This window comes from Hoplias malabaricus, chromosome 12 (assembly GCF_029633855.1).
Source record: "Hoplias malabaricus isolate fHopMal1 chromosome 12, fHopMal1.hap1, whole genome shotgun sequence".
Lineage (NCBI taxonomy): Eukaryota > Metazoa > Chordata > Actinopteri > Characiformes > Erythrinidae > Hoplias > Hoplias malabaricus.
Window position 1 is genome coordinate 6379829 of NC_089811.1, and position 26445 is coordinate 6406273.

At 42.8% G+C, this 26445-nt stretch overlaps 2 protein-coding genes across 3 annotated transcripts in view; one reads left to right on the forward strand and one right to left on the reverse strand.

Annotated features, from left to right (window-relative positions):
• Positions 1-18055, forward strand: part of hibch (3-hydroxyisobutyryl-CoA hydrolase) — a 42173-nt gene extending 24118 nt beyond the window's left edge. Inside the window, exons 8-14 of the mRNA XM_066686692.1 lie at positions 3769-3914; positions 5057-5143; positions 7915-7973; positions 14998-15079; positions 16404-16523; positions 16659-16692; positions 17366-18055. Coding sequence (XP_066542789.1) covers positions 3769-3914; positions 5057-5143; positions 7915-7973; positions 14998-15079; positions 16404-16523; positions 16659-16692; positions 17366-17481 — 644 coding nt within the window. The 3' untranslated portion in view covers positions 17482-18055. The remainder of the gene's footprint in view (positions 1-3768; positions 3915-5056; positions 5144-7914; positions 7974-14997; positions 15080-16403; positions 16524-16658; positions 16693-17365) is intronic.
• Positions 18056-18812: 757 nt separating this feature from the next.
• LOC136710849 (small membrane A-kinase anchor protein-like) lies at positions 18813-25623 on the reverse strand. Of its 2 annotated transcripts, none has more exons than XM_066686695.1 (2): positions 25319-25623; positions 18813-22335 (listed from the first exon to the last, which is right to left on the reverse strand). In XM_066686695.1, exon 2 carries the CDS (start codon positions 22201-22203, stop codon positions 21931-21933), a length of 273 nt encoding a protein of 90 aa, XP_066542792.1. In that variant the 5' UTR covers positions 22204-22335; positions 25319-25623; the 3' UTR covers positions 18813-21930. The 2 variants fall into 2 exon arrangements, with proteins under 2 accessions (XP_066542792.1, XP_066542791.1); XM_066686694.1 differs by having other exon boundaries at positions 25133-25623.
• Between the last annotated feature and the right edge of the window lie 822 nt (positions 25624-26445).

The window sequence follows — 26445 nt, forward strand, 5'->3', positions numbered from 1 at the left end:
CCCCTGTATATATAAATATACATTGTAAAATTTATGGACTCAGCACAACTTTAAAAATGATCACAATGGAATATGGTAAAATTGTTCTTCCCAATCAAAGATAGTTCTTGAGGATACTACCACAGTGACTTACTTTCTACCTTGTAAAGTAACGTCTTCCTGAGAGCAAATCCTGTCTTTTTTTTTTTTTCTTTTTCCTTTTTTCTTTTTTCTTCAGTTTACTTTGCACTTTTCTCAGAAAGCTGAACCTTGAGACAGAGTATTCCATTTCCACCACAATTCTGCACACACACACACACACACACACACAGTTATGTTATAGCAGCTGAATGCACTGCTGTGTCTTAATGAAAGGCCTTGTGGTGTTCTCAACCAGGCAGCAGTGAGTGTCCTTCACTTCAGGAAGTGGGCAAGAGCTCCCTGAGGAGCACAGAGCAGCAGGAAGTGCTGCTGCTCTTCGAATGTGTTTTGAATGAAGCCTGTATGTACGGCACACATCTATAGGCCTACATCTTATATCGCTAACTTAATAGGTCGAAATATAACATATGTCATATGATTATTGCCTACAGTGCTTGTTTTCATTAGAAAAGTTTGACCCCCATAGAGCATACGTGAGCAATTCCAGATTAGAGAACCTGTCCTTGTTGGTGCTGGAACAGCCCCTTTTTCTTATGTTTTGGTTTGTCCAAAGCTAGACAGATTTTGGTCAGAAATTTTTGATTGCAATAAGAATCCTTATCCACTGTTTGCTATGTTTGGAGTCCCAGCCCTAAGAGAAGGATTGTGCTGGGTTGGAGGTCCTCGCTCATCAACCCCCTCACATTTTCCATGGCTTAAAATTGTCATGTTCTATTGTGGTCTGGAAAAAAATAAGTTGGTTGACACCTTCCTTGTATTAATCATTTCGAACAGTTTAAGCATCTTGGTACAGACTGAGAGTTGTGGGGTGTGTATTTACTTATTTCCATTTGTGTGTTGGTTTTGACAGCATTGTTATTGGAATTAAATAATACAATAATTTAAATTTTTTTTTATTGCATGCATGCCTGGGTCTGAGTGTATGAGTGTGTAGTATAGGATGTGCATGGGAATAGCCCCCAGATATGAGACCATACCACATCAGGCCATATGGGCATTTTTATTTAAAACCATAGGGGGTATGGAGTGATTTGGGATTAAACCCGTTTCCCTCATGCTTCCTGGTGTTTTGATTTTGTTTATATTTTTCTGGTAGGGGATATTTTTAAAAATGTAGGGAGCAAAATCTCAGAGTAGATGTGGTCTGAGACTAATTAACTAAAGAAGTAGAATCCGCTGTGCTTCTGCTTAATTGCAATGAAGACCATCCCTTTGTACAACTGCCTTTTAATGAAAAAGAAATCACCTGTGTTTTCCACACAGTTATGCTGTGTGACTTTGAGTTGACGTATTGGGCCGTGCTGAGACCAACTGGTATTTTACACAGTATTCATTACTATATTACAATACAGTTGTGTTATTAAGATTTCAGAGGTATAGAATGGTATTATATATGTTGTTATGACAATTTGACAGCGACAATAATTCTGTGTGCTTGTGCATGGGCGAGCAAGTGATTGTATGCAGTCTGAATGCCCAAAGTCCATAAGCTGTTAATGCTATTAAGATGTGTGTGCAGGGCTTGCCTGGAGTACTAATCCTCTTTGGTTGTGGTCAGGTTCACTGCAAGGTTCAGCTCTGAGCTGACTGTTATGGTTTTGCCTTCATGACGTTAAGATGTTAACATGCAGTTATCCTTCAGCCATAACATTATGTAGGTGGTACACATTGAAAAGTATGGATGGATGGATGGATGGATTGATTATTGAGTATATAAGTGGGATTATATATGATGTGGCTGGATAAGGCAGTGGGTCCTTATGTCTGTCCTGAATCTTACACCAAACCAAATGTGGGGGAGGGCATTAGGGTAATCTCTAATTACTCAGAGAGGCATGTTTCCCTCAGCCCTTAGCTTTCAGCTGTAGTTAACTGCACAGTGATAGTGAAAGACCGGTGAAATGTCATGTGGTTCCAGGTCATGAGATATTCAGCACTAGCCAAATGTTAACATGTGACGTAATGAAACGCAAAGAATGTGAGCCACCCACTGCTCTCAGTTTCATCCACCCTTCAGTCTCAGCTCGTCTTACTCCCCCTAAACATACTTGCTGATGTCTCCCGTGCCTCCAGATATCTGTCGCCTCTTAACTGTACTCGGAGCACTCGCAAAAAAGGAATTCAAATAATAACTCTGTCTGATCTCGCCAATATATTCTGCACCGTGTCCAGAATTTTACAAATATAGCTCTGACTCAGATGTTTCAGCTGAAGGTATGAGCTTCAGATTTTAGATATAATTGGAATGTAATACCCCAGCCATTTTCTTTTACTTACGGCTTGTGAAAATATTTAATAAAGAGGAGAAATCTAATAAGTGAAACAAAGTAATCTAAGCCCCCTCCAGGGTGTGTTCCTGCCTTGCGCCCAGTGATTCCAGGTAGGCTCTGGACCCACCACGACCCTGAACTGGATATATATTATGCTGCATTTGTTTGGAGTTGTAGAAACACTGATAATAACCAGAATATAAAAATAGAAAAACACACTCTGGCAGATTATCATGATGATGATAATAATAACAAATTGGCATATTGCCCACCCCAAAGTTATGGTAAGCAAAGCTGTCTCAGTCTTGGACATTTGAAAAGGACAAGTCCTCCCCCTCCCCTTCCCCCAAAGCCAAGGTAACCTTAACCTACCCCCAACAACTTAACCCATAACTGCCCACCCAACTGAGGATTAAAGGGTATTTGTGTCTGTAAACCATGCATGTGTGAGACGAAGGAAATGATTGAACTACGCCAACAATCTGCGTTTATGATTTCACATTTGCAGCCTGAAATGAGGTCAGGTCTAATCCCAACGGGGGGGGGGGGGGGATCTAGAGTCTGCTTTGGTTTTCATGCTGTGAAAGGGAGTGAATGCCATTTTTACAGCCACTACTGCTTAGAAAACACAGCTCTGTGACACATGAGGTTATATATTTGACTGGTAATATTTAACAGAGAAAAAAAAGCATGCTGTGTTTAATATGCATTATGACATATAACATTTTATACAACAACTGTATATTATTCATTCAGACATAAGGAATTTCATATGCCGTATGACACCTTAGAAATGCTATGATGAAGTATTACAAAGGCAGGATTCTGTTATTTGGAAATGCTTGGGAATTGTGTAAATCAAATGCTACTCTCTGATAAAAACTCAAATAAATTATTTAACGAAATTGATTAAAGTGAGAAAAATAGTTCTGATTAAAACTGTAGCTCTATGTCGTATTGGAATAGTCTTTTCCTGCCTTTAATTGGATTGATTTGTCTCTCTGTGCTTTTAACCAAAAGTGCAAGACACTCGAGAGAGGAAATGAATCCTAATTTCCGTATTATGGGAAATGTGTATGGGAAGTGTGTTGTCTAGTCTAGGAGTTGGCTCCCTGGGCATGGTCCAAAAGTGGCGACTGAGGGAGAGCTTGTGTACACTGATTATAAACACCCAGTCGACGAGGACAAGTATTTCTGGTCTTTGTGTGTATTATGCCGAATAAATAGTATCCGTAGTGATATCCACTGTGTTTATAGAGGCTTCTCAAAGCATTGGAAGTGAGGAAGAAGCACAGCTGAATACACAGCTCAACTGCATGATGAACATGAACTTTCTCTTTCTCTTTCTGTGTTCAAGGTTTGGTCCCTGATGTTGGTGGTGGCTACTTCCTCCCAAGGCTGCAAGGAAAGCTGGGGCTTTTCCTGGCCCTAACTGGCTTTCGGCTCAAAGGCAGAGATGTTCAGAAAGCAGGGGTGGCCACACACTTTGTTCAATCCGAGAAGGTATACATAATAGACAATAGGTGTGGTGTTGTTAGGGATATTCACATGGAGATTGAGAAAAAATATTACAGCCCTTAGACATTGCAGTTGTTTAATTTTTCATTTTTACTCATAAGTTATTGAAACAAGCCAATATATTTATGAGGAAAGTACAGATATTAAGCTTTACATTTGTATTCATAAGTAGAATAGACAATAGTTTATTGTTATTAGAATTAAATTTTGATATCTTGGTAACACTTTTATTGATGCTCTGCTAGTCCATTGACAACCTCACCATAAGGTTGGTTGATTTTCGACATCCAAACCAATGTCATGTAAGTGACATTGCCATTATTCATTCATTCACTGTCTGTAACTGCGTATCCAATTCAGGGTCGCGGTGGGTCCGGAGCCCACCCAGAATCAATGGACACGACATTGCAATTAATTATATAATAGTAAATGAAAATATTATTATAATTTAATGGAAGTAAACAAGTAAAACAAGTTTATAGTGTACAGAAAGACGAAACAAAGATATACACTAGTTATCTGTGGGATAGTTGAGTTGCCTTTAAAGGACCACCTCATCCCCTTCAGATTTTGGCCTTCAGTTAGTTCCTGCTGGGCAAATGGGAACAGAAAAGGGAGGGGCCCCTGATGCAACGTGTTTTCTGGTCAGTCTGTGGGCCGTGGGTGGGGCAGCAGGAGGTAGCCTTGTTCTGGCTTGTGAACCAGCTGAAGCATTGCAGAGAGAGAGAGGTGCATGACAACGCCTCCAGTACAGCTCTCCACTGACCAGTAGGAGAGGGAACACAGATAAAAATATCACCTCAGGTTATAAAATCATTTATAAACCACAGCATAAAAGCAATTAAACACTATGTCACATCCCAAAACAGTGTATAATTTGTGGTTTTATTTGTTATCATCTTTCTGGTGATGCACAAAACATACATAGGCCTTCATTTGAAGTTTGCCCCTATAAAAACTCAGTTTCGATGTGTATATAGCACTAAATTTTGGTGGTGAAGTGTTATTCATCCTTAGTCTGTTCAGTAGGTTTGCGGTACATATTTATATATAACCTGTAGGCTGCCATATCTGTTCTTGGTTTTGTCCGGATATGAACTGTTTATTCACTGTGTCTCTGCTTGCAGATTGTTGCCCTTGAGAAGGACCTGGTGGACCTGAGGTCTCCCTCAGTCAGTGACGTGGCTCAGGTCCTGGATTCCTATCAGCAGCAGGTACAGAACAGAGGCTCAATTGTTTACTTCCTAAACAGATCACATCTAAATTCTGTGCATCACCAGCTGTGATTTCAATGCCACATTCCACCCAGAGCTGTGATACTAAAGTACAATCACTGACAGAGCTTTAGGGACCACTCCCCTTTAACTGGAAATGTCAGGTTATGTTTGACAATTATATAATTTAACATTATTTTGCCAGTGCCTCAGAGACCCAAGACAACAACAGAATAGCTTCTGTTTCAACCCATGTTCCTTGTTCAAGTAGAAGGAATGAGCTGAACTTGTTACGTGGTCCAGTTATCACATGAGATTACTCAATTTATTAATTTTTTTACATTTGAAAAATATTGCGCCTTTTGAAAGCAGATAAAATGCGTAAGCTGTGGCTACGTAATGAACAGCTGAACAAGATGGTTAATGGTTTTAATGGTTAATAATGTAAAAATAAAATGCTAACCAATCAAAATTAATCATTTTTTATAGTAATTAATTAAATGTTTCTTCCTGGACATTAACTTCTGCTTCTCAAAAGCAAGGCATTGTAGATGTCAATTTAATTTCACCTTCATTCTCTGTGTTCGGGAGCACTCTCAGACTTTATGGAATTTTCCACACTGTTCAATCTAATAAATCTACAGAGTAGAAGCATCAATGGAGAATCACTGTAATCGTGAACCAATGCAGTTTGAATGTATAGTATTCAGAGTGTAAATGTGCTTCTTTGACTGTATCTGTTTAACTTCTCAGTGTGATTTGTTTTAGTTGTTTGAAGGCTCAAAGTACAGCCGTTTGTTTTTACTGGTTTTCTTATGGTGTGTGTCTAGGGCAGGGCAAGTTCGCTGTTAGCACTATTAACTTAGCCCCACTGATACAGTTACAGACTGTAGCCCATCGGTTGCGCTGTATACTTTGCCTTCTTTCAGCCTGTTCCTCAGAGAACCTACAACCATCGCAGAGCCGGTGTGATTCGGGTGGTGGATCATTCTCAGCGCTGCAGTGACACTGTTGTGGTGGTGGTGGTGGTGTGTGAGAGTGTGCTGGTACAAGTGGATCAGACACAGCAGGGCTTCTAGAGTTTTTAAAGCCCCATGTGTCACTGCTGAACTTAGAATAGTCCACCAATCAAAAATATCCAACCGACAGCAGGACTCTTGTCTTCCTTTTTCTTAGCACAAATTACTGCCCTGCAGTGACACTCACATGGTGGTGGTGGTGTGTTAGTGCGTGTTGCATTGGTACGTATGTGTATAGAAGAGTAGGAGATGCAGAGTGGGGACTATTCTGAGTCATAACGTCTCCTACGTAATACAGCTTTCCAGAAATGTCCATCAGAAGAGCTGGCAGGGGAAATGAGGGCTTTCATACTCACTATAAACACATTAGCATTCACACACGTACTGCGTCATTTCGCTGATGCAGACAGTCTCCTTACCAGCTCAGAATCTTCCAGAATTAGAATTAAACATGATACACTTTTATCATATTTCCAGCCCTGCTTCTGTTCTGAGGGAGGACTTTATTTAGCACCTATGTTGTTTGATATCTTTGAGTAGTGAAGGAATATATGGTGAGCAGATTCCCAAGTATTTTTCAAGCATTTGTAAGTTAATATTTATGTGATAAAAATATGAATAACTCTAAGTAGCAGGTACCTCATAAAAGATATTACTGTGAAAAAGTTGTATGCTTAAATTTGACAGCCATTACATGACCACCTCAAACACAGTATCAACAAACAATACCAATAACTAATACATTTATGGTTTGGAAAGATATATGATTTGCGGTATGTCATGTCCATATATTTTTGGACAGCCCTTATATGTTTTAGACGACCCACACACGATGCATTGGCTAGAGGGCTAAAAAATGCCCCAGGACTGAGCTATGAAGCATGGAACTGTGTCCTCTGGAGCACTATCCAGTGTCTATAGTGTCGTCAGGACCTGATCTCAGTCATGATCTTTGACTTTGAAAAACATTGCAAATTAAAAATTGTATGTACATTTTATTTTTTAATTCTTCATTTGTACACAGCAGCTGTCCTCCTTCATGTTGTGTGAAAATATCATGGTGAATGAGCAAATAGAAATTCTCTAAATTGACTTGGGATTAAACAGTTTTACCCTGATTTCCATTAGAAGTTAATAAGCTATTTCCTTGTAAATCCTCTTGTAAAGTATTTGTCTGTAATTTGTGCTTGTGTTGTCTTGGTTTATAAATGGCAGTACCCTCAGTTACACATATGAAGTATGGCTATCACACTGTCTGTCTCAGTGAGAACAGAAGTTTGTGAGTTGGTTCTGTCGAGAGAGAGAAAGAGAATTGAAAATGTAAAAAAAAATGGGTATAAAAGATAGAGAGAGAAGAAAATAAGCTTGTTTTATTGTGCATTTTACAAACACATTTAGATCAAGATGCCTTCAATATGCAAAGACAAGCACATAGCACGAGCGAGACTGACTACAGGAAGCTTTTTTTCTATTCCGCATGACACTCTCTGACAGCTTTGGCAAAGATCATGTTTGGGTCAGTCTGTCATCCTCGCACTAAGATCAAGAACTGCTGAATGGAGTGTTAAATATTCCCCAAGAGGACAAAGAGGACAGAAGGAAAACACACACTTGCACACACACACACAAGCTTATATGCTCAGTGAGGCACTGAAAAATTGGGAGGCATTTACTGTGGAACCTTGTCCTTAAGTACATTCCTGTGTGTAATTGAGTTTGGCTTTAACAGAGACTATTGTGTCCTGTCCTCAGAGTACCCTGGATGCTGAGAAGTCATTTTCCCTGCAGCAGCACACAGAAGCCATTGACCGGTAAAGTTAAACCCTCACCTAACCTCAACACGTCCCCGCTTGAACCCTTCCAATAAATCGCACTGTCTACTTCTTATGTTGCTGCACCAAAATAGCAGAGAAACCAAAGAGCAGCTTTTAATAATGTAATAATAATGCACCTTTACAAATGGAAATGATGAGACGTGAATCTCTTCGTTGTATAACAAGATGTTTTAGAAGCTTTTAAAGATTCACGTGAGTTGGGGGGAACCCAGTGGAGATTCGCTTCGTTAATCATAGTATATCTCCTCTTATACGTATTAATACTTCAGTTGACAGTGCCCTATGTGTCAGAACATTGGTAGAAACTACAGTTTAAAGGTGCACCCACTGTACACATGTTTGTTTGTGAACACAGATTTTGGACAGCCTCTATAGAAGAACGTGACACAAAACGGCATGCTGTGGATTAGCTGCGATTGAGCTTAAGTGATTAGTCGATTTCTGTGATTTAGAAGTAATCATCCACCATTGGTACCTGACTTCACTAATGCTCTTATGGCTGATCTGATTTCATACAAATCTTCAGAGGACTGCTCCAACATCTAGTGGAAAGTACAGACTCTTGCTGCAGCAGAGGAGGTCAGAAAACATTTCAGAAGAAATATTGAATTGATGTTTTCAGTGATCTGTGAGAGAGGAGTCTTTGAGTAATCGCGGCTGTGACGTTTGTAGGTTTTAAGGGTTAAACCGAGACACATGATGGAAATGATTCAGTCATAAAAGATGGAGTTAATTCCTCCTGGAGGCAGCACTAGTCTCCAGCTCATGATCTGATCAAAGGCACAGCAATCAGCTCACTACAGCTCCATCTGATTGGAGAGCATAGCTCCAGAACCCAGTTCTGTTTCACTGCCCAACAATCACAACATCTCTGCTTCGGGGGCTTCCCTGCATTTTGCGGAACAAACTATTAATGAGCAAACAAACTCCAGATTTACCTGTTTGGCTCCGACCCATGCAGAGTGTTATATAAGGAGCGACGATGATGCATTAGGGAGACACTGCACTGCGTGAGTGGGATGAATAATTCCGCTCCATATGTTCGTTTTGTCTACCACAGGGCACAGAGGTCAAAGTGAACAGCTGCATTGGTCATTGGTGCATGCTTCCACTGATTTGTTTCATAGTGGGGCTGAACTACTGAGTTTAATATTCATATCACTGCTGTTGTGTTTTTTTATCATGAGCTTTCATTATTATTGCATTATAAATCCCTATATACACGGGGTAGACAATGTATGAAGACGTGTATCAGGACGACAATGCACCAATACACACAGCAAGACTGGTGAAAGATTGGTTTGATGAACATGAAAGTGAAGTTGAACATCTCCCATGGCCTGCACAGTCACCAGATATAAATATTATTGAGACACTTTGGGGTGTTTTGGAGGAGCAAGTCAGGAAACGTTTTCCTCCACCAGCATCACGTAGAGACCTGGCCACTATCCTGCAAGAAGAATGGCTTCAAATCCCTCTGACCACTGTGCAGGACTTGTACATGTCATTCCCAAGACGAACTGACGCTGTATCGGCCGCAAAAGGAGGCCCTACACCGCACTAATAAATTATTGTGGTCTAAAACCAGGTGTTTCACTTTCATTGTCCAACCCCTGTAGATGTATGTGCTTGTCTTCTTGGCAAAGAACAACATCTTGGGGTTTAGTTAATGAAATTTAAATCACAGTTGCATATTGGTCAGGAAAAATTGTGGTTTCGTAGTAGGCTTTTTTACTCAAGGTTATGGGCTCTCTTGATTTCTGTCACTGACTCACATCTGATATATTACTTATGTGGGTCTGCGTGGGTTTCCTCCGGGTGACTGTCTGTGAGGAGTGTGGTGTGTTCTCCCTGTGTCTGCGTGGGTTTCCTCTGGGTGACTGTCTGTGAGGAGAGTGGTGTGTTCTCTGTGTCTGCATGGGTTTCCTCTGGGTGACTGTCTGTGAGGAGAGTGGTCTGTTCTCCCTGTGTCTGCGTGGGTTTCCTCTGGGTGACTATCTGTGAGGAGAGTGGTGTGTTCTCCCTGTGTCTGCGTGGGTTTCCTCTGGGTGACTGTCTGTGAGGAGTGTGATGTGTTCTCTCTGTGTCTGCGTGGGTTTCCTCTGGGTGACTGTCTGTGAGGAGTGTGATGTGTTCTCCCTGTGTCTGCGTGGGTTTCCTCCGGGTGACTGTCTGTGAGGAGTATGGTGTGTTCTCTCTGTGTCTGCGTGGGTTTCCTCTGGGTGACTGTCTGTGAGGAGTGTGATGTGTTCTCTCTGTGTCTGCGTGGGTTTCCTCTGGGTGACTGTCTGTGAGGAGAATGGTGTGTTCTCTGTGTCTGCATGGGTTTCCTCTGGGTGACTGTCTGTGAGGAGAGTGGTCTGTTCTCCCTGTGTCTGCGTGGGTTTCCTCTGGGTGACTGTCTGTGAGGAGAGTGGTGTGTTCTCTGTGTCTGCATGGGTTTCCTCTGGGTGACTGTCTGTGAGGAGTATGGTGTGTTCTCTCTGTGTCTGCGTGGGTTTCCTCTGGGTGACTGTCTGTGAGGAGTGTGATGTGTTCTCTCTGTGTCTGCGTGGGTTTCCTCTGGGTGACTGTCTGTGAGGAGAATGGTCTGTTCTCCCTGTGTCTGTGTGGGTTTCCTCTGGGTGACTGTCTGTGAGGAGAGTGGTGTGTACTCTGTGTCTGCATGGGTTTCCTCTGGGTAACTGTCTGTGAGGAGTGTGATGTGTTCTCCCTGTGTCTGCGTGGGTTTCCTCCGGGTGACTGTCTGTGAGGAGTATGGTGTGTTCTCTCTGTGTCTGCGTGGGTTTCCTCTGGGTGACTGTCTGTGAGGAGTGTGATGTGTTCTCTCTGTGTCTGCGTGGGTTTCCTCTGGGTGACTGTCTGTGAGGAGAGTGGTCTGTTCTCCCTGTGTCTGCGTGGGTTTCCTCTGGGTGACTGTCTGTGAGGAGAGTGGTCTGTTCTCCCTGTGTCTGCGTGGGTTTCCTCTGGGTGACTGTCTGTGAGGAGAGTGGTGTGTTCTCTGTGTCTGCATGGGTTTCCTCTGGGTGACTGTCTGTGAGGAGAGTGGTCTGTTCTCCCTGTGTCTGCGTGGGTTTCCTCTGGGTGACTATTTGTGAGGAGTGTGGTGTGTTCTCTCTGTGTCTGCGTGGGTTTCCTCTGGGTGACTTTGAGGAGAGTGGTGTGTTCTCCCTGTGTCTGCGTGGGTTTCCTCTGGGTGACTGTCTGTGAGGACTGTGATGTGTTCTCTCTGTGTCTGCGTGGGTTTCCTCTGGGTGACTGTCTGTGAGGAGAGTGGTGTGTTCTCTGTGTCTGCATGGGTTTCCTCTGGGTGACTGTCTGTGAGGAGAGTGGTCTGTTCTCCCTGTGTCTGCGTGGGTTTCCTCTGGGTGACTGTCTGTGAGGAGAGTGGTCTATTCTCCCTGTGTCTGCGTGGGTTTCCTCTGGGTGACTGTCTGTGAGGAGAGTGGTGTGTTCTCTGTGTCTGCATGGGTTTCCTCTGGGTGACTGTCTGTGAGGAGAGTGGTCTGTTCTCCCTGTGTCTGCGTGGGTTTCCTCTGGGTGACTGTCTGTGAGGAGTGTGGTGTGTTCTCTCTGTGTCTGCGTGGGTTTCCTCTGGGTGACTGTGAGGAGAGTGGTGTGTTCTCCCTGTGTCTGCGTGGGTTTCCTCTGGGTGACTGTCTGTGAGGAGTGTGATGTGTTCTCTCTGTGTCTGCGTGGGTTTCCTCTGGGTGACTGTCTGTGAGGAGAATGGTGTGTTCTCCCTGTGTCTGCGTGGGTTTCCTCTGGGTGACTGTCTGTGAGGAGTGTGATATGTTCTCCCTTTGTCTGCGTGGGTTTCCTCCGGGTGACTGTCTGTGAGGAGTATGGTGTGTTCTATCTGTGTCTGCTGGGTTTCCTCTGGGTGACTGTCTGTGAGGAGTGTGGTGTGTTCTCTCTGTGTCTGCTGGGTTTCCTCCGGGTGACTGTCTGTGAGGAGTGTGATGTGTTCTCTCTGTGTCTGCGTGGGTTTCCTCTGGGTGACTGTCTGTGAGGAGTGTGATGTGTTCTCCCTGTGTCTGCGTGGGTTTCCTCCGGGTGACTGTCTGTGAGGAGTATGGTGTGTTCTCTCTGTGTCTGCTGGGTTTCCTCTGGGTGACTGTCTGTGAGGAGTGTGGTGTGTTCTCTCTGTGTCTGCTGGGTTTCCTCCGGGTGACTGTCTGTGAGGAGTGTGATGTGTTCTCTCTGTGTCTGCGTGGGTTTCCTCTGGGTGACTGTCTGTGAGGAGTGTGATGTGTTCTCTCTGTGTCTGCGTGGGTTTCCTCCGGGTGACTGTCTGTGAGGAGAATGGTCTGTTCTCCCTGTGTCTGTGTGGGTTTCCTCTGGGTGACTGTCTGTGAGGAGAGTGGTGTGTACTCTGTGTCTGCATGGGTTTCCTCTGGGTAACTGTCTGTGAGGAGTGTGATGTGTTCTCCCTGTGTCTGCGTGGGTTTCCTCTGGGTGACTGTCTGTGAGGAGTGTGATGTGTTCTCTCTGTGTCTGCGTGGGTTTCCTCTGGGTGACTGTCTGTGAGGAGTGTGATGTGTTCTCCCTGTGTCTGCGTGGGTTTCCTCTGGGTGACTGTCTGTGAGGAGAATGGTGTGTTCTCTGTGTCTGCATGGGTTTCCTCTGGGTGACTGTCTGTGAGGAGAGTGGTCTGTTCTCCCTGTGTCTGCGTGGGTTTCCTCTGGGTGACTGTCTGTGAGGAGAGTGGTGTGTTCTCTGTGTCTGCATGGGTTTCCTCTGGGTGACTGTCTGTGAGGAGTATGGTGTGTTCTCTCTGTGTCTGCGTGGGTTTCCTCTGGGTGACTGTCTGTGAGGAGTGTGATGTGTTCTCTCTGTGTCTGCGTGGGTTTCCTCTGGGTGACTGTCTGTGAGGAGAATGGTCTGTTCTCCCTGTGTCTGTGTGGGTTTCCTCTGGGTGACTGTCTGTGAGGAGAGTGGTGTGTACTCTGTGTCTGCATGGGTTTCCTCTGGGTAACTGTCTGTGAGGAGTGTGATGTGTTCTCCCTGTGTCTGCGTGGGTTTCCTCCGGGTGACTGTCTGTGAGGAGTATGGTGTGTTCTCTCTGTGTCTGCGTGGGTTTCCTCTGGGTGACTGTCTGTGAGGAGTGTGATGTGTTCTCTCTGTGTCTGCGTGGGTTTCCTCTGGGTGACTGTCTGTGAGGAGAGTGGTCTGTTCTCCCTGTGTCTGCGTGGGTTTCCTCTGGGTGACTGTCTGTGAGGAGAGTGGTCTGTTCTCCCTGTGTCTGCGTGGGTTTCCTCTGGGTGACTGTCTGTGAGGAGAGTGGTGTGTTCTCTGTGTCTGCATGGGTTTCCTCTGGGTGACTGTCTGTGAGGAGAGTGGTCTGTTCTCCCTGTGTCTGCGTGGGTTTCCTCTGGGTGACTATTTGTGAGGAGTGTGGTGTGTTCTCTCTGTGTCTGCGTGGGTTTCCTCTGGGTGACTTTGAGGAGAGTGGTGTGTTCTCCCTGTGTCTGCGTGGGTTTCCTCTGGGTGACTGTCTGTGAGGACTGTGATGTGTTCTCTCTGTGTCTGCGTGGGTTTCCTCTGGGTGACTGTCTGTGAGGAGAGTGGTGTGTTCTCTGTGTCTGCATGGGTTTCCTCTGGGTGACTGTCTGTGAGGAGAGTGGTCTGTTCTCCCTGTGTCTGCGTGGGTTTCCTCTGGGTGACTGTCTGTGAGGAGAGTGGTCTGTTCTCCCTGTGTCTGCGTGGGTTTCCTCTGGGTGACTGTCTGTGAGGAGTGTGGTGTGTTCTCTCTGTGTCTGCGTGGGTTTCCTCTGGGTGACTGTGAGGAGAGTGGTGTGTTCTCCCTGTGTCTGCGTGGGTTTCCTCTGGGTGACTGTCTGTGAGGAGTGTGATGTGTTCTCTCTGTGTCTGCGTGGGTTTCCTCTGGGTGACTGTCTGTGAGGAGAATGGTGTGTTCTCCCTGTGTCTGCGTGGGTTTCCTCTGGGTGACTGTCTGTGAGGAGTGTGATATGTTCTCCCTTTGTCTGCGTGGGTTTCCTCCGGGTGACTGTCTGTGAGGAGTATGGTGTGTTCTATCTGTGTCTGCTGGGTTTCCTCTGGGTGACTGTCTGTGAGGAGTGTGGTGTGTTCTCTCTGTGTCTGCTGGGTTTCCTCCGGGTGACTGTCTGTGAGGAGTGTGATGTGTTCTCTCTGTGTCTGCGTGGGTTTCCTCTGGGTGACTGTCTGTGAGGAGTGTGATGTGTTCTCCCTGTGTCTGCGTGGGTTTCCTCCGGGTGACTGTCTGTGAGGAGTATGGTGTGTTCTCTCTGTGTCTGCTGGGTTTCCTCTGGGTGACTGTCTGTGAGGAGTGTGGTGTGTTCTCTCTGTGTCTGCTGGGTTTCCTCCGGGTGACTGTCTGTGAGGAGTGTGATGTGTTCTCTCTGTGTCTGCGTGGGTTTCCTCTGGGTGACTGTCTGTGAGGAGTGTGATGTGTTCTCTCTGTGTCTGCGTGGGTTTCCTCTGGGTGACTGTCTGTGAGGAGTGTGGTGTGTTCTCCCTGTGTCTGCGTGGGCTTCCTCCGGGTGACTGTCTGTGAGGAGTGTGATGTGTTCTCCCCGTGTCCGCGTGGGGTTCCTCCGAGTGCTCCGGTTTCCTCCCACAGTCCAAAAACACACATTGGTAAGTTGATTGGTGACTCAGAAGTGTCCGTAGGTGTGAGTGAACGTGTGAGTGTGTGTGTGTGTGTGTTACCCAGTGAAGGACTGGCGCCCCCTCCAGGGTGTATTCCCACCTTGCGCCCAATGATTCCAGGTAGGCTCTGGACCCACCGTGACCTTGAACTGGATAAGGTTACAGATAATGGATGGATGGATAGATCGCTCTGATTACAGCTATATCTCCACATGTTCTCCCACTGTAACTTGTGCAGTGAGGCTTTAGAATGAGTTGTTCACTTCCACTGGGAAATAATTATACAACGGTTACTGTAGTAAATAGGATAATCATTAAATATTCTAAAATCAATTCCTACTCTTCATTGGCATGGTCTCTGTTTCAGGCTCTTTAAAGCCGACAGTGTTGAGGGGATCCTGGAGAACCTGCAGAAGGATGGCTCTGCTTTTGCACAGAAACAGTTAGAGGTAGGTTTAAAGGCAGACTTTCATTTATCTTCATGTTCAGTAGTGAAAGGCCCCGTGAAAATAGTTTGTCTCACATCGATCTTTGTCCACTCCACCAACTGCTACATGTGATCAGAATCACTGCTTTCGTTTTAATCTTGATATTAAGATGAAAACCAAGAGTCTAACAACACTTTAATATTTTCTGTCGTGCATTTAATGTTTTACAGCGTAAAGTACAGCACTTTAGTGTTATTTGGTGTAATATGCTCCGCTGCAATTACTGTACCTTCGTTACGAATGAGTTTTCACTCAGTGTTTCCATTAAGCTTTGTTCTGACAAAAATCAATCACATCAAGCCAGTTCCTTTCGATTCCAATTTGGACTGCATTCATCCACCAAACACAGCCACTTTAGCAAATGATTAGCAAATGTGAGTCTAAACCACTGAAGAGTGTGTGGGTGTGATGTCTTTGAGTCTCACTACAAGAGTCATAGCAGCACATAAGCCTTTAAGCAGGTTAGACTTATTCTACTGGCATTTTCTCCTACAGCTACACAGGAGTTATAAAATCATTGTGATGATTCTGATAATGAGGATGATGATGATAATGAATGAAATGGATGACGGTGATCATCACATTGATGACTCTGTTTAATGTATAATCATAACAACGCTGATGAGGGCAGTGAGAATGGCTGTGATAATTATGATTATGACCATGACAGTTTTATTTATTGGAAATGGGTGTGGGCTCCTATTTCAATCGAAAGCCCTTTGTTGTGTGTAAACACTCATTGCGTAATGGCTCTTCAATTGCATTAGAGGTCAGTCAGTATTACAGGGACGTTGTGTTCCTCATCTGGACAAGCTGATGTGTCCTGCATCTCAAAGCGCTTTTATTGCGCGAACTTGTCAAACTGGAGACGGCTTTCAGGATGTTCTGTGGCAGGTTTTCAGTCAGACACTCCTTCTGTGTTTGTCCTATGGCCTCATAAATAATTGAGAGAAATTCCTTTTCTTCCAGCTTCAATTAAAAATGCATCAGAGGCACATGTGACAGTGATTTCATTTGTGTGAATGAGCATCTAGGCTAAAGAAAAGAGATTGAGGCTAGTTTACAGTGAGTTTACAAAGGCCAATTCATGTATAGCAAGCTTTTAAATAATTAATTCCAATTGGATTCAGAACGTTTCTATTGGTCCATTTATTATGATTTTTTTACGCAATATAAAGCACATTCAAATTATGGAAGAACGTCAGACTTATTTTGGAGTAAGAACACATTTATTAAGACCTTAAAGGACGTGTTGTTGATTTCTTGATGTTTTCTGATGTCGTAGACCTTGGCTAAGATGTCTCCAACCTCGCTGAAGCTGACCTTCAGACAGCTGCAGGCCGGAGCCAGTCTGAGCCTTCAGGAGGTTTTCGTGATGGAGTACAGACTGAGCCAGTCCTGTATGGTGTGTACAAAGACAGAATATTTCCTCTATATTTGACCAAATGCGGCTGTAAAATACAGATTGTTGTTTTGTTCTCATTTATGCAAATGTCAATACTTTACGAAACAATTTAGTTTTGTTGTTGTTGTTTTGTAGAGAGGACATGACTTCTATGAGGGAGTGAGAGCTGGTAAGAAACCCATTCCTTCAACAATAAAATAAATGTAATTGAAATCAAAATGGGGCGGCACGGTGGTGCAGCAGGTGTCGCACTCACACAGCTCCAGGGACCTGGAGGTTGTGGGTTGTGGGTTCGATTCCTGCTCCAGGTGCTCCAGGTGCTCCGGTTTCCTCCCACAGTCCAAAAACACACGTTGGTAGGTGGATTGGCAACTCAAAAGTGTCCGTAGGTGTGAGTGTGTGTGTGTTGCCCTGTGAAGGACTGGTGCCCCCTCCAGGGTGTATTCCCGCCTTGCGCCCAATGATTCCAGCTTACAGATAATGAATGAATGAATGAAATCAAAATGTCCTTTCCCTGATCCTGCTGAAACATATTTTACAATTTATTAAGATAATAATACTCTGTAATCTTTTATTACAACTTTTCCCTGCCTTGAAAATGTGTGTTTATGCTGTATCACTGTGTACTCACCACATCCCTGATCTGTAAAAATGGTTACAGGTGATGAATGAATGAATGAATAATGTTTTACCCCGTCCTATTGCCCCACCTACATTATTTGGCTTGGTTTCATTTAGAAGTATTCCACAGACTGGGGGTATTACAGAATCCTACTTAGATTCTAACTTTATGGGGCACTGTGCATTTGTGTCAATAAGGACCTCTTCTCATTTGATTACAGTGTTAATTGATAAGGACCAGAATCCAAAGTGGAAGCCATCGACTCTTGCGGAAGTCACTGAGCAGCTGGTGGAAGAAAGCTTCAGATCTCTGGGAGAGAGAGATCTCAAATTGTGAACAATAAACCAGACATTTAAAGTTCTCTTCAAAATCTGAGCGGTCCTGTTTTTGTAGATTTTCAGAATAGAAAGAGCTGATATGCGCAATAAATGTCAGGCGGGCCTTTACAGCCAACACAACCTCTCCTCTGAGACAAGGTAAAGATTCGCTGAGCTAGGATTTAAAAGAATAATGCTGATTTCTTGAAGTGTTTGAGGACTGTGTGGGTTTTGTGTGGGGATAATAATAATAAACTAAATCTATGGCAGTTGGTCCTTTCTCACATATTGTGGCCTCTTTTGTAATTGTTCAGTACAATCATAATTTTCACCCACTACTTTATTCCTGGCAAAAACACAGCACTAATGCAAAAAAAAATGTTATTTATATCCGAACAGTCTAACCTTGACATGGTGATTTACTGTGTTAATGTTAGTGGTTATGTTTGTCTCCTGTAACTGGCCAAAGAGCCATTAATATTAGGAACATTAGATAAATAACAGAATATTCATTACATCACATTTACCACATAGTTTTTCTTTTTTTTAAAAATGCCTTTGATTAATGCCTTTTTGATTTGATTGAAAAATAATGCGATTAAATGTTTGTTATTAAATATTTTAACATGTTTATTTTCAAATGTTCTTTTGTAAATTCTGTGTAGAAAATAATACTCCCCTTGCCATGAATCCTTACATTTGTAACCCACTCCTCGTCCATAGTGATGACTCCACCATGTTACAGAGCTAGGCTAACACCGTGTTAGCATTATTTGTGTATTGTGGTGCTGCTGCCCAAGCTGGGACTCAAACCCTAGCCTGACATGTGGAGAACAAGCGTGTTATCTGCTATGCTATACCAATCCCGTGTCTACAAACAGCTTAGAAATGAATTGCTCCACAGAGTCAATTAGACGTCTCCTCTGGCAGGCAACAGAGCTGCTAATCTAATGACTGATTTACCAGCACAGAGGTCTGCTGTCCACTGTGGCCAGGGCTAACCTAACACACCCAAGTAAGGGCTGCAAAACAGGCACTTTTTTGACTTTTACAAATGCCATGTTTAAAATGCAGGGCACTGCTTTAATTCTTTCTAGTAGAGATTTCTTCACCACCTGATTATAGCTTGTCCCTCTGTGTCTAGTTGAGTTAAAGGCAGCAAACGAATCAGCAAAACAATTACGAAACAGGAGGCTGACAACCACACCTCAAGGCATTGACTTAATTTATTGGTATCATATGGTTTTGCAATGGCTTTATCCATCAGTGTCATTTTCTCCTTTGTTTCCTTATCTCTTTGCATTATTTACAAAGTTCACCATTAACCACAGATACAACAGATAGGGTTTGGGTTTGTAAACTGTTTCAGTCTTAATTTAACACACTTGCAAAAGCACCAGTAAATGTACTGTTGATCAGGTAGATGAAAGCTCACAGTTCAATGCAGGAAGCTGGGATTTAAAGGGAGAGCCACTTTGTTTTTAAAGATTCTGCATAATGAAATGCATAATGTATGCAATGCTGCTCATAGTGGTGTGAAATGCACTGTTCTACATGAGCTTACAGTGGTGAATTTAGCCATGAACATATGAAATCATAAGAAATATGCTGCCAGACATGACATTCCTTTATATTTATGAGATAAGAAGATATTATTTCAAATTAACCATGATTTTACTCTTATTCATTACCAGTTATAGGTTCAATGGTGGATGTTAATAAATAAATGTATGTATCACACATATCATTACTCCATGTTCTTATCACTGTACAAAAAAACAAGGTTTGGCAAGTTTCTTTTTTAATGGAACATTGAACATAAACTTCGTAATTATTTTTTTTCCCACATTTCAACAGATTTATGCAGGGATTTTGAAAAATCTGGAGATTTTCTCTTTAATATTCAGACTGAAGGCTTTTTACCTGCATACTGATATAATGTGAATGGAAAACCAAAAATTAGACATGAACAGTTGGGCTGTTTCTTGATGGTTTGTTGTTATGAATATTCCACCCCAAAAAAAAAACTTAAGCGAATCCATACAGCTTATTACTTGTAGAAGGTTTACATAGGTTTTGTGAATGAGACAGGAATTGTCAGTTAGCTGAATGACAGAGGGTAAGGGGCACTTCTACTAGATAACTCACAAGGTTGGCTTAAGTTATCAAGCTAAACTAAGAAAACCTGTTTGTTAAATACCCCCAGGAGATTAACCGGGATCAGAACGAAACTGTGCTCTTGCACTGCTTAGACCTGGATCCCAGCTCATCTCTGTGGGGTTGTTTTGACTAGAAGTGTCCTATGGAAGGGTGGGTAGAACTTCGGTTGTTGGTCTGCTGCGCCCAAAGGCCACTTATTTACATTTTAATACTGCTTTAGAAACAGTGAGGATAGAGTTTTTGTGATTATTCTGGTAAATAGGGATTTGTAAATATTTGGATATGTGCATAATTCTGTTAAAGTACTCTTAAGCGAATCCCAGCCCTCTACTGATTCAAAACACTCACAGTTTGTGTAGACATCATTTGCATTTAAAGGGAAATTGGTTACTGAAGGTCTTGGTGTACTCATCATGGCATACTCTGTTAAGAACGTGCCAAAAATCCCACTCACAAGAGCAGGTTGTGCTTGTATTACCCTTCTTAAGGACACTGGCTCGGTGTGGTCCCATATCTAAAGGATGTCAGCTAGTAGTTCGGCAGTCTTAATAGCACAACGCTATTTTTAAGTTGGCATGAATTCTCCTCTGACATGCCATGGCTTCTGAGGTTTGCATATTTTGAGCGGCAGCAATCTGTGCATTACAGCAGTAGATTCCTCCACCAGCCATCAGCTTTATTTGGTCTAGACACCCGGTAAAATGTCAAGACACAAGGGTGAATATATCTAATAACAGTAATATATTTAAAAGTTGGTTTCTTATAAAACAATTACATCATGGTGTACAAGCACCGGGCAGGTCCTGTACCTAATGGCTTACATTAATACTGCTGTAGCAATTCTCCCTTTAGAGTATTTGGTCTCAGTTTTCATGAGATCCTTAATTAACTATCCCCATGCTCCAATTCACTAGTGTTATTTGTGTCTTCTTAGTCAAGGTTTGGCGAATGTCCCCGGCTTTATCATAGATGTTGCGTAATAGCAACACACTGAATAAGTGATGCATTAAATTTATCCAATTAAATAATGGAACGAATCCAAATGTACAGCACCATCCAAAAGAAACCAACTTTCATTGGTGTTATTTCCAGTCAAAACAGCTATTAGTAAAAAGTGTTCATTTTTCAAGAGATATTTATAAGAATATGTAAAATTAATAAAATATTTAACATCAATAAAGATAAGGGGAAAATTCAAGTAATAAGTAATCAATGAAAAACAGTTGTAAGAAAAATAGTAGTTCAAAATAATAATGATTTAATAAAAAGTGGAGCAAATGAGGCTTCAAACAACATTGCAAGACATGTTAGACCTCCAAAGCTGTCCCAGTCGTATAATCAGCATCTAAAGTGACTGGAGAAACCTCACACAAAAGCTTCATATCTGAGAAAACCCACAGGTGTTTCATTCCATCCTTTCACTGTGAGAAGGCAACTCAACGCCATGGGTCTGAAAGGATATGGTGATCTCACAATGGGTAAGAAAGAGAAATGTATAAAAAAGAACGCTGTGGACAATGAACTATCAGCCTCAGAGCCTGAGTTTACAAACTAGAAATAACGGAAGTTGTTACAAGAACAAAAACCCTAACTCCTGATACATTGGATATATTAGACTTATAGGATTTCTGATATACATCTTTTGGCCTTTTTTTCTGATACAGAAAAATGAAAACCTTGTGCACAATGGCCTTTTTGACTGGAAATAAAGTGTGGTCTCCAACCTTTGCTTAGTACTGTGCATGTCTCCATGAATATAATATATTACCTCAGCACACATTTAGTAGAAATAATCACGTTGATGTAATATATTTTATTCACATACAAACTGCAAACACATCGGGATCAAATAAATGTAATGCATTACTTCATCGGGTTCCTGCAGTTCCAAGCAAACACACAGACTATGATGAAAGCAAGGGACCAAAGAGAAAGGCCTATTAATAGCATCCCTGGGAGAAGCATCATTTTGGCCTCTGCACATTTGCCTAGACTCACCAATTAAAAGACCACGCTCTGGATATGACACGATGCACTGATAAAGAAAAGAATTAGAAAAGACAAAAATACAGAGGCATACTGGTGCTTTGAAAGCAGTTCTATTGAAAGAACAGCTGACCAGGCCAGAATAATGCCACCTTGACATTTCCCAGGCAGATGGTTGTATGAATGATATGTTTTCAAAAGGGTGTCCTGTCACCCAACAGGGGTCCTTCTTGAAAGTTTACTCCACTTGCCTGCGTCTGAAGCCAAGCAGTTCTCCTGACCATGGGAAAGCCGTGTGTTTAAGTGCCGCCGTTAGCGGCCTTTACGGGACATCACATTCGATGTAGGGTATGTCGCTGTAGCGGCTGTCCACTTCTGCCCATTGCTGCACGGCCCGTGCCACAATCTCCTCGGACAGCCTTTGGGCATAGTCCAGTAGGACTGGGTTGACCCGAGGCGAGTCCTCGGCCGGCGCGGTCTCTGCATAAACCAGCACGGCCTTGTCTCCTCTCTTCCTGCCCGGCCTGACGTCCACCCTCTCCGACGAGCCGGAGTTCTGAGTGGGATCCCTGTTCTTGGATTTGACACATCCCATGATATGAATAATGTAGCATTGGGTAGAGAGCAGGGATGGGCAAGACAGTGAGAGATGTTGTGGTTAGCAGTAGTCGTCAAAGCACTCCAAGTAATGATCCATGAAACTCACTCACAGGCGTCTTCTCCCTGCCTGAAGAAGATGAAGACTTTCAGTGATTGATTTTAGCAATCTTCCCTTGACTAAGTAAACACATGCTTCACCATTGGACCTATTTGAGGGTGGCCATTCATTTGAACATATTGGCCCCTCTGTCCTTGTTGCTGTGGTAAATCCAGTGTTACACCAGATGATGATGAGGTAACGCTAAGATATTTTGTGTATTCATTTTTGTACAGATTTAATTTGATTAAAATAAATTAACTTATTAATCACACAGTTTGCTGCAATTAATCAGGATTAAATGCACTGTACCTTCTTTAAGACTGAAGCTTTGGGTAATGGATATTTAAATGTAAAATAAACAAATCAATCTATGATCAGTACAATGAAATTAATGTTAGCATTAGCATAAAGCTAAAAAGCTCTGTGTTTGTGTGTCTGGGACTGCATTATTATATTTAATACATATTCTGGCATAAACAGAAAAATATGTATTCTACCTTCTGAAGTTAGCATTAGCAACACAGGGTTAACATTGCTAACAGGAGTTAACGTGTAATGCATTAACTCCTGTGTTCTTTAACCTGAGTTAACACATTAATTTTGAACATCACTAAACAGAAGTGGTTTGGGTAACCACTTTGGGTAATGGATATTTAAATGTAAAATAAACAAATTAATCTATGATCAGTACAATGGAATTAATAACGTTAGCGTAAAGCTAAAAAGCTCTGTGTTTGTGTGTGTGTCTGGGACTGCATTATTATATTTAATAAATATTCTGGCATAAACAAAAAAATATGTATTCTACCTTCTGAAGTCAGCATTAGCGACACAGGGTTTACATTGCTAACAGGAGTTAACGTGTAATGCGTTAACTCCTGTGTTGCGTTAACCTGAGTTAACACATTCATTTTGACCATCACAACAACAGAAGTGGTTTGTTCAGAGCAATGTGAACTCAAATTGGATCTTTTCAAATCAGAACTGACTTGATTTCATAATTAAAGAACTAAACAGTTCAAATGAAAATACCCAGTAAACAATTAGCCGTTGATTCAACGTTGAAATAACGTAATGACTGCCGTCTAATCAACGTTCTCTTAAGGTTGAAAGTGTAGGTTCTCTTAAGGTTGAAGTTGAAAAGACGTCCAAACACAGACATTGAAAAGACGACTATTAGACGTATTTTTGGACGTCCATTGACGTTATTAATTGGTCCCGAAATAAATTACTTGTATAAAACGCATTTTGGACGTCCACTGACGTTATCGATTGGTCACCACTTAACTAACTTATTAAGATGGATTTTGGACGTCCATTGACGTTTAAAATATGTCCTTGACGGACAGACTACTTTTAGACCTGTTTTGAACGTCCAGGGACGTTCCTTGTTTACTGGGTAAGGCCTGTTAGTCCAATGGGATTGCTAATGTAACTTGTAAACGAACAGAATAGGAGATGACCACAATGGCACACCTCAGCATGTTTTCATCCCCGACCACCTCCATCATAGATCAGATTTTCATATGCATTCCTAAATGAAATTATATATATATCTGTGAACCGACAACATGTCTGATATACATTCTTTTTGCGTCAAAATCACTCTTCATTTTACAAGCACTTATCAATGTGGTCGTAGTACATTGCACGTCTGCCCATTCAAAGAGACATGTATCAGAGTGATGAAAGTGATAATTGATGGAAATGTGGACCATCAAGTATAGCAATAACTGGGATTGTATGACTGTAACTATAAAACTCTGTTGCCTAAACCACCACAGAGTGAACTGAAACAAGACACTGTGCCACTTACACTTTACTGAAAGCTGGCTTCTCTGCGTAGACTCCCAGTGTTACTGGGATGCATATTCCTTATGGACTAGAATGGTTTAGAGTGTTGATGACCAGAGTGCACTTACAGCTTGATAAAATATCTTATAATGGCATGAAGAACTGTGGTCAATAATTGACAAATATAGATAGCCTTCAAATACCTTTGACTCTATAGTCATGTGACCAGGTTTAATAACTTTCTGATCTATGTATGAGGCCACGTCAGCTGCTCTGATGTTTACGACTAAAACACATCCACAGCTACAGGTGAGAAACTGAAACTCCAGAGCACAGGTTGTGTGCATATCTCTTATCAGTTGACCTTGCAGTGTGCATGTGGCACTGTGTAGATAAAGGGAAGGAGTCATGAACTATGGTGTGCTTAAAGTGGGACAGTTACTGAATGCTGTAGACCTTAACATTGTCATGTCAGTACTTCACTGTACATCCTACTGCCTTTTAGTGATTCACTGAACACGGCACAGCCTCAGTAATAAACTGGACCTTACATAGAGTGGAGATCCTAATGATCAGTGTTCAATCAGGTAAAAGAATGGATTATTTAGTGACTTTACTGAACTGCAGACATCCTCGTGTTGCTTTACTGAGTCCTCCGTGTTTCCTAATACAGACAATACTTAACAACGCTGCCCAGGGGTCGTGCTGTTTACGTCAGACACCTGTCCTCTCCACACGTTTAAAGCGGTAACAGGTGAACCTCTGAAATGACGGACATGCCTGCAGTACCTGGTGGTGTTTGGACCTGGACTGGTGGAGTCAACGTGCGCGAGAACCCGCGACGTTCATGTAGCGAAGTGCGCAGACTGGAGCACGTGCGATTAGAGCTTCAAGGTCAGCGTTACGCACAAAAACAGTGCGCGTTTAGACCTTCCATATACAGCGTAATCCGCATTAGTCAAGAACACAGAGCGAGACATGAATCAGACTGGACCTGATCTCATGTTTAATGGTCAGACTGGGTACCTACCTGCTGACTGACACGCAGGAGGACGGCAATACACAAACATACCACCGTCCCGTCCCCGCCTTATCGGGCTCCGTTCACGTGTAAACACTCATCGGAGGGGTATTGTGTTTTCTAGTCCTTATCAGCAGCACAGTGGGGATCTCCTCGCTCTCACGTGAAAGCTTCAGATCTCTTTTAGAAACTTACAGCAGCGCCGAGATCCTCGCTCTGATTTCAAGGCGCACTTTGGCCCTCAGCCTCTCCAAAGTTCCTGCGGCACTCACAGCATCCCGGAGATCATCCTTCTGTTTCCACGTCTCGCCTCTGAGAGCGTGCTTTCTGCCAGGTCCTCCACGCGCAGTTTACACCCTTCAGTTCAGTTCAACTCGGTGTAGTCTCCTAAAGACACGCGCCGCGTACTGAAGCGGACAGTGCGCGCGCCTGAAGAGCAGACACCAGTAGTCTTTCAGTCTAAACGAGTATTTGAGAGGCGAACCGCGTTTGGAAAACTGGGTTACTGCAACGTCCACGGTCCCTGCTCCAGACGGTGGAGCGTTATTTAGTGAACAGCGCCGCCTGGCGGCCTACCCGAGGCACTGCCGTAACGAGGTAATTCCAGGTGAACTGAGGATCATGTTAGAGTCCATTAAAAAACACAGCCAGCTCATGCAGTATGTGGTGGGTGTAAATCTGTGTAATGGATGACATGCTGTTTATTACTCACCATGAAGACTAGACTGGATTAAATGTGACACTTCTTTCACGTTCTGGGAGTCATACAGGATATAATATAACGTAGTAATTTTGTTTGTTTGGGATTTAAATACAAAATTCCCTAAAATAAAAAGGTTGCGTATTGTATTCTGCTTAAATACAGTAAAAACAAGCGTTGTGAATGTACAGCACCAGTCAAAATTTGGACACAGCTTCTCATTCAATAGTTTATCTTTGTTTTTTTGTTATTTTCTACACTGTAAATGAATGTGGAAGACATTAAAACTATGAAGGAACACATATGGCGTTATATAGTAATCAAAAAAAGTGTTAAACAATCCAGAATATTTAGATTTTGTTTGATGTTCTCTCAGTCGTATTCATGAGGTCGTCACCTGGAACGGCTCTCAGTGAACAGCTGTGGCCTCGTCGAGGGTTAATCTGTAGAACCGCTCCCTTCTTACTGTGTTCGAGTCCGTATCTTGTGTTGTGCAGAGGTAGGGGCTGGTAGTGAACATCCCTATTCCACCAATGACTAATGAGAAGGTGTGTCCAAACTTTTGACTGGTACTGTGTAATTTGATGAGTGTCACACACTTAAAAAATTTGGGACAAGGGTA

Coding starts and splice junctions, on each gene's coding strand:
- LOC136710849 (XM_066686695.1), bottom strand. CDS start 22,203: ATGGGATGTGTCAAATCCAAGAACAGGGATCCCACTCAGAACTCCGGC.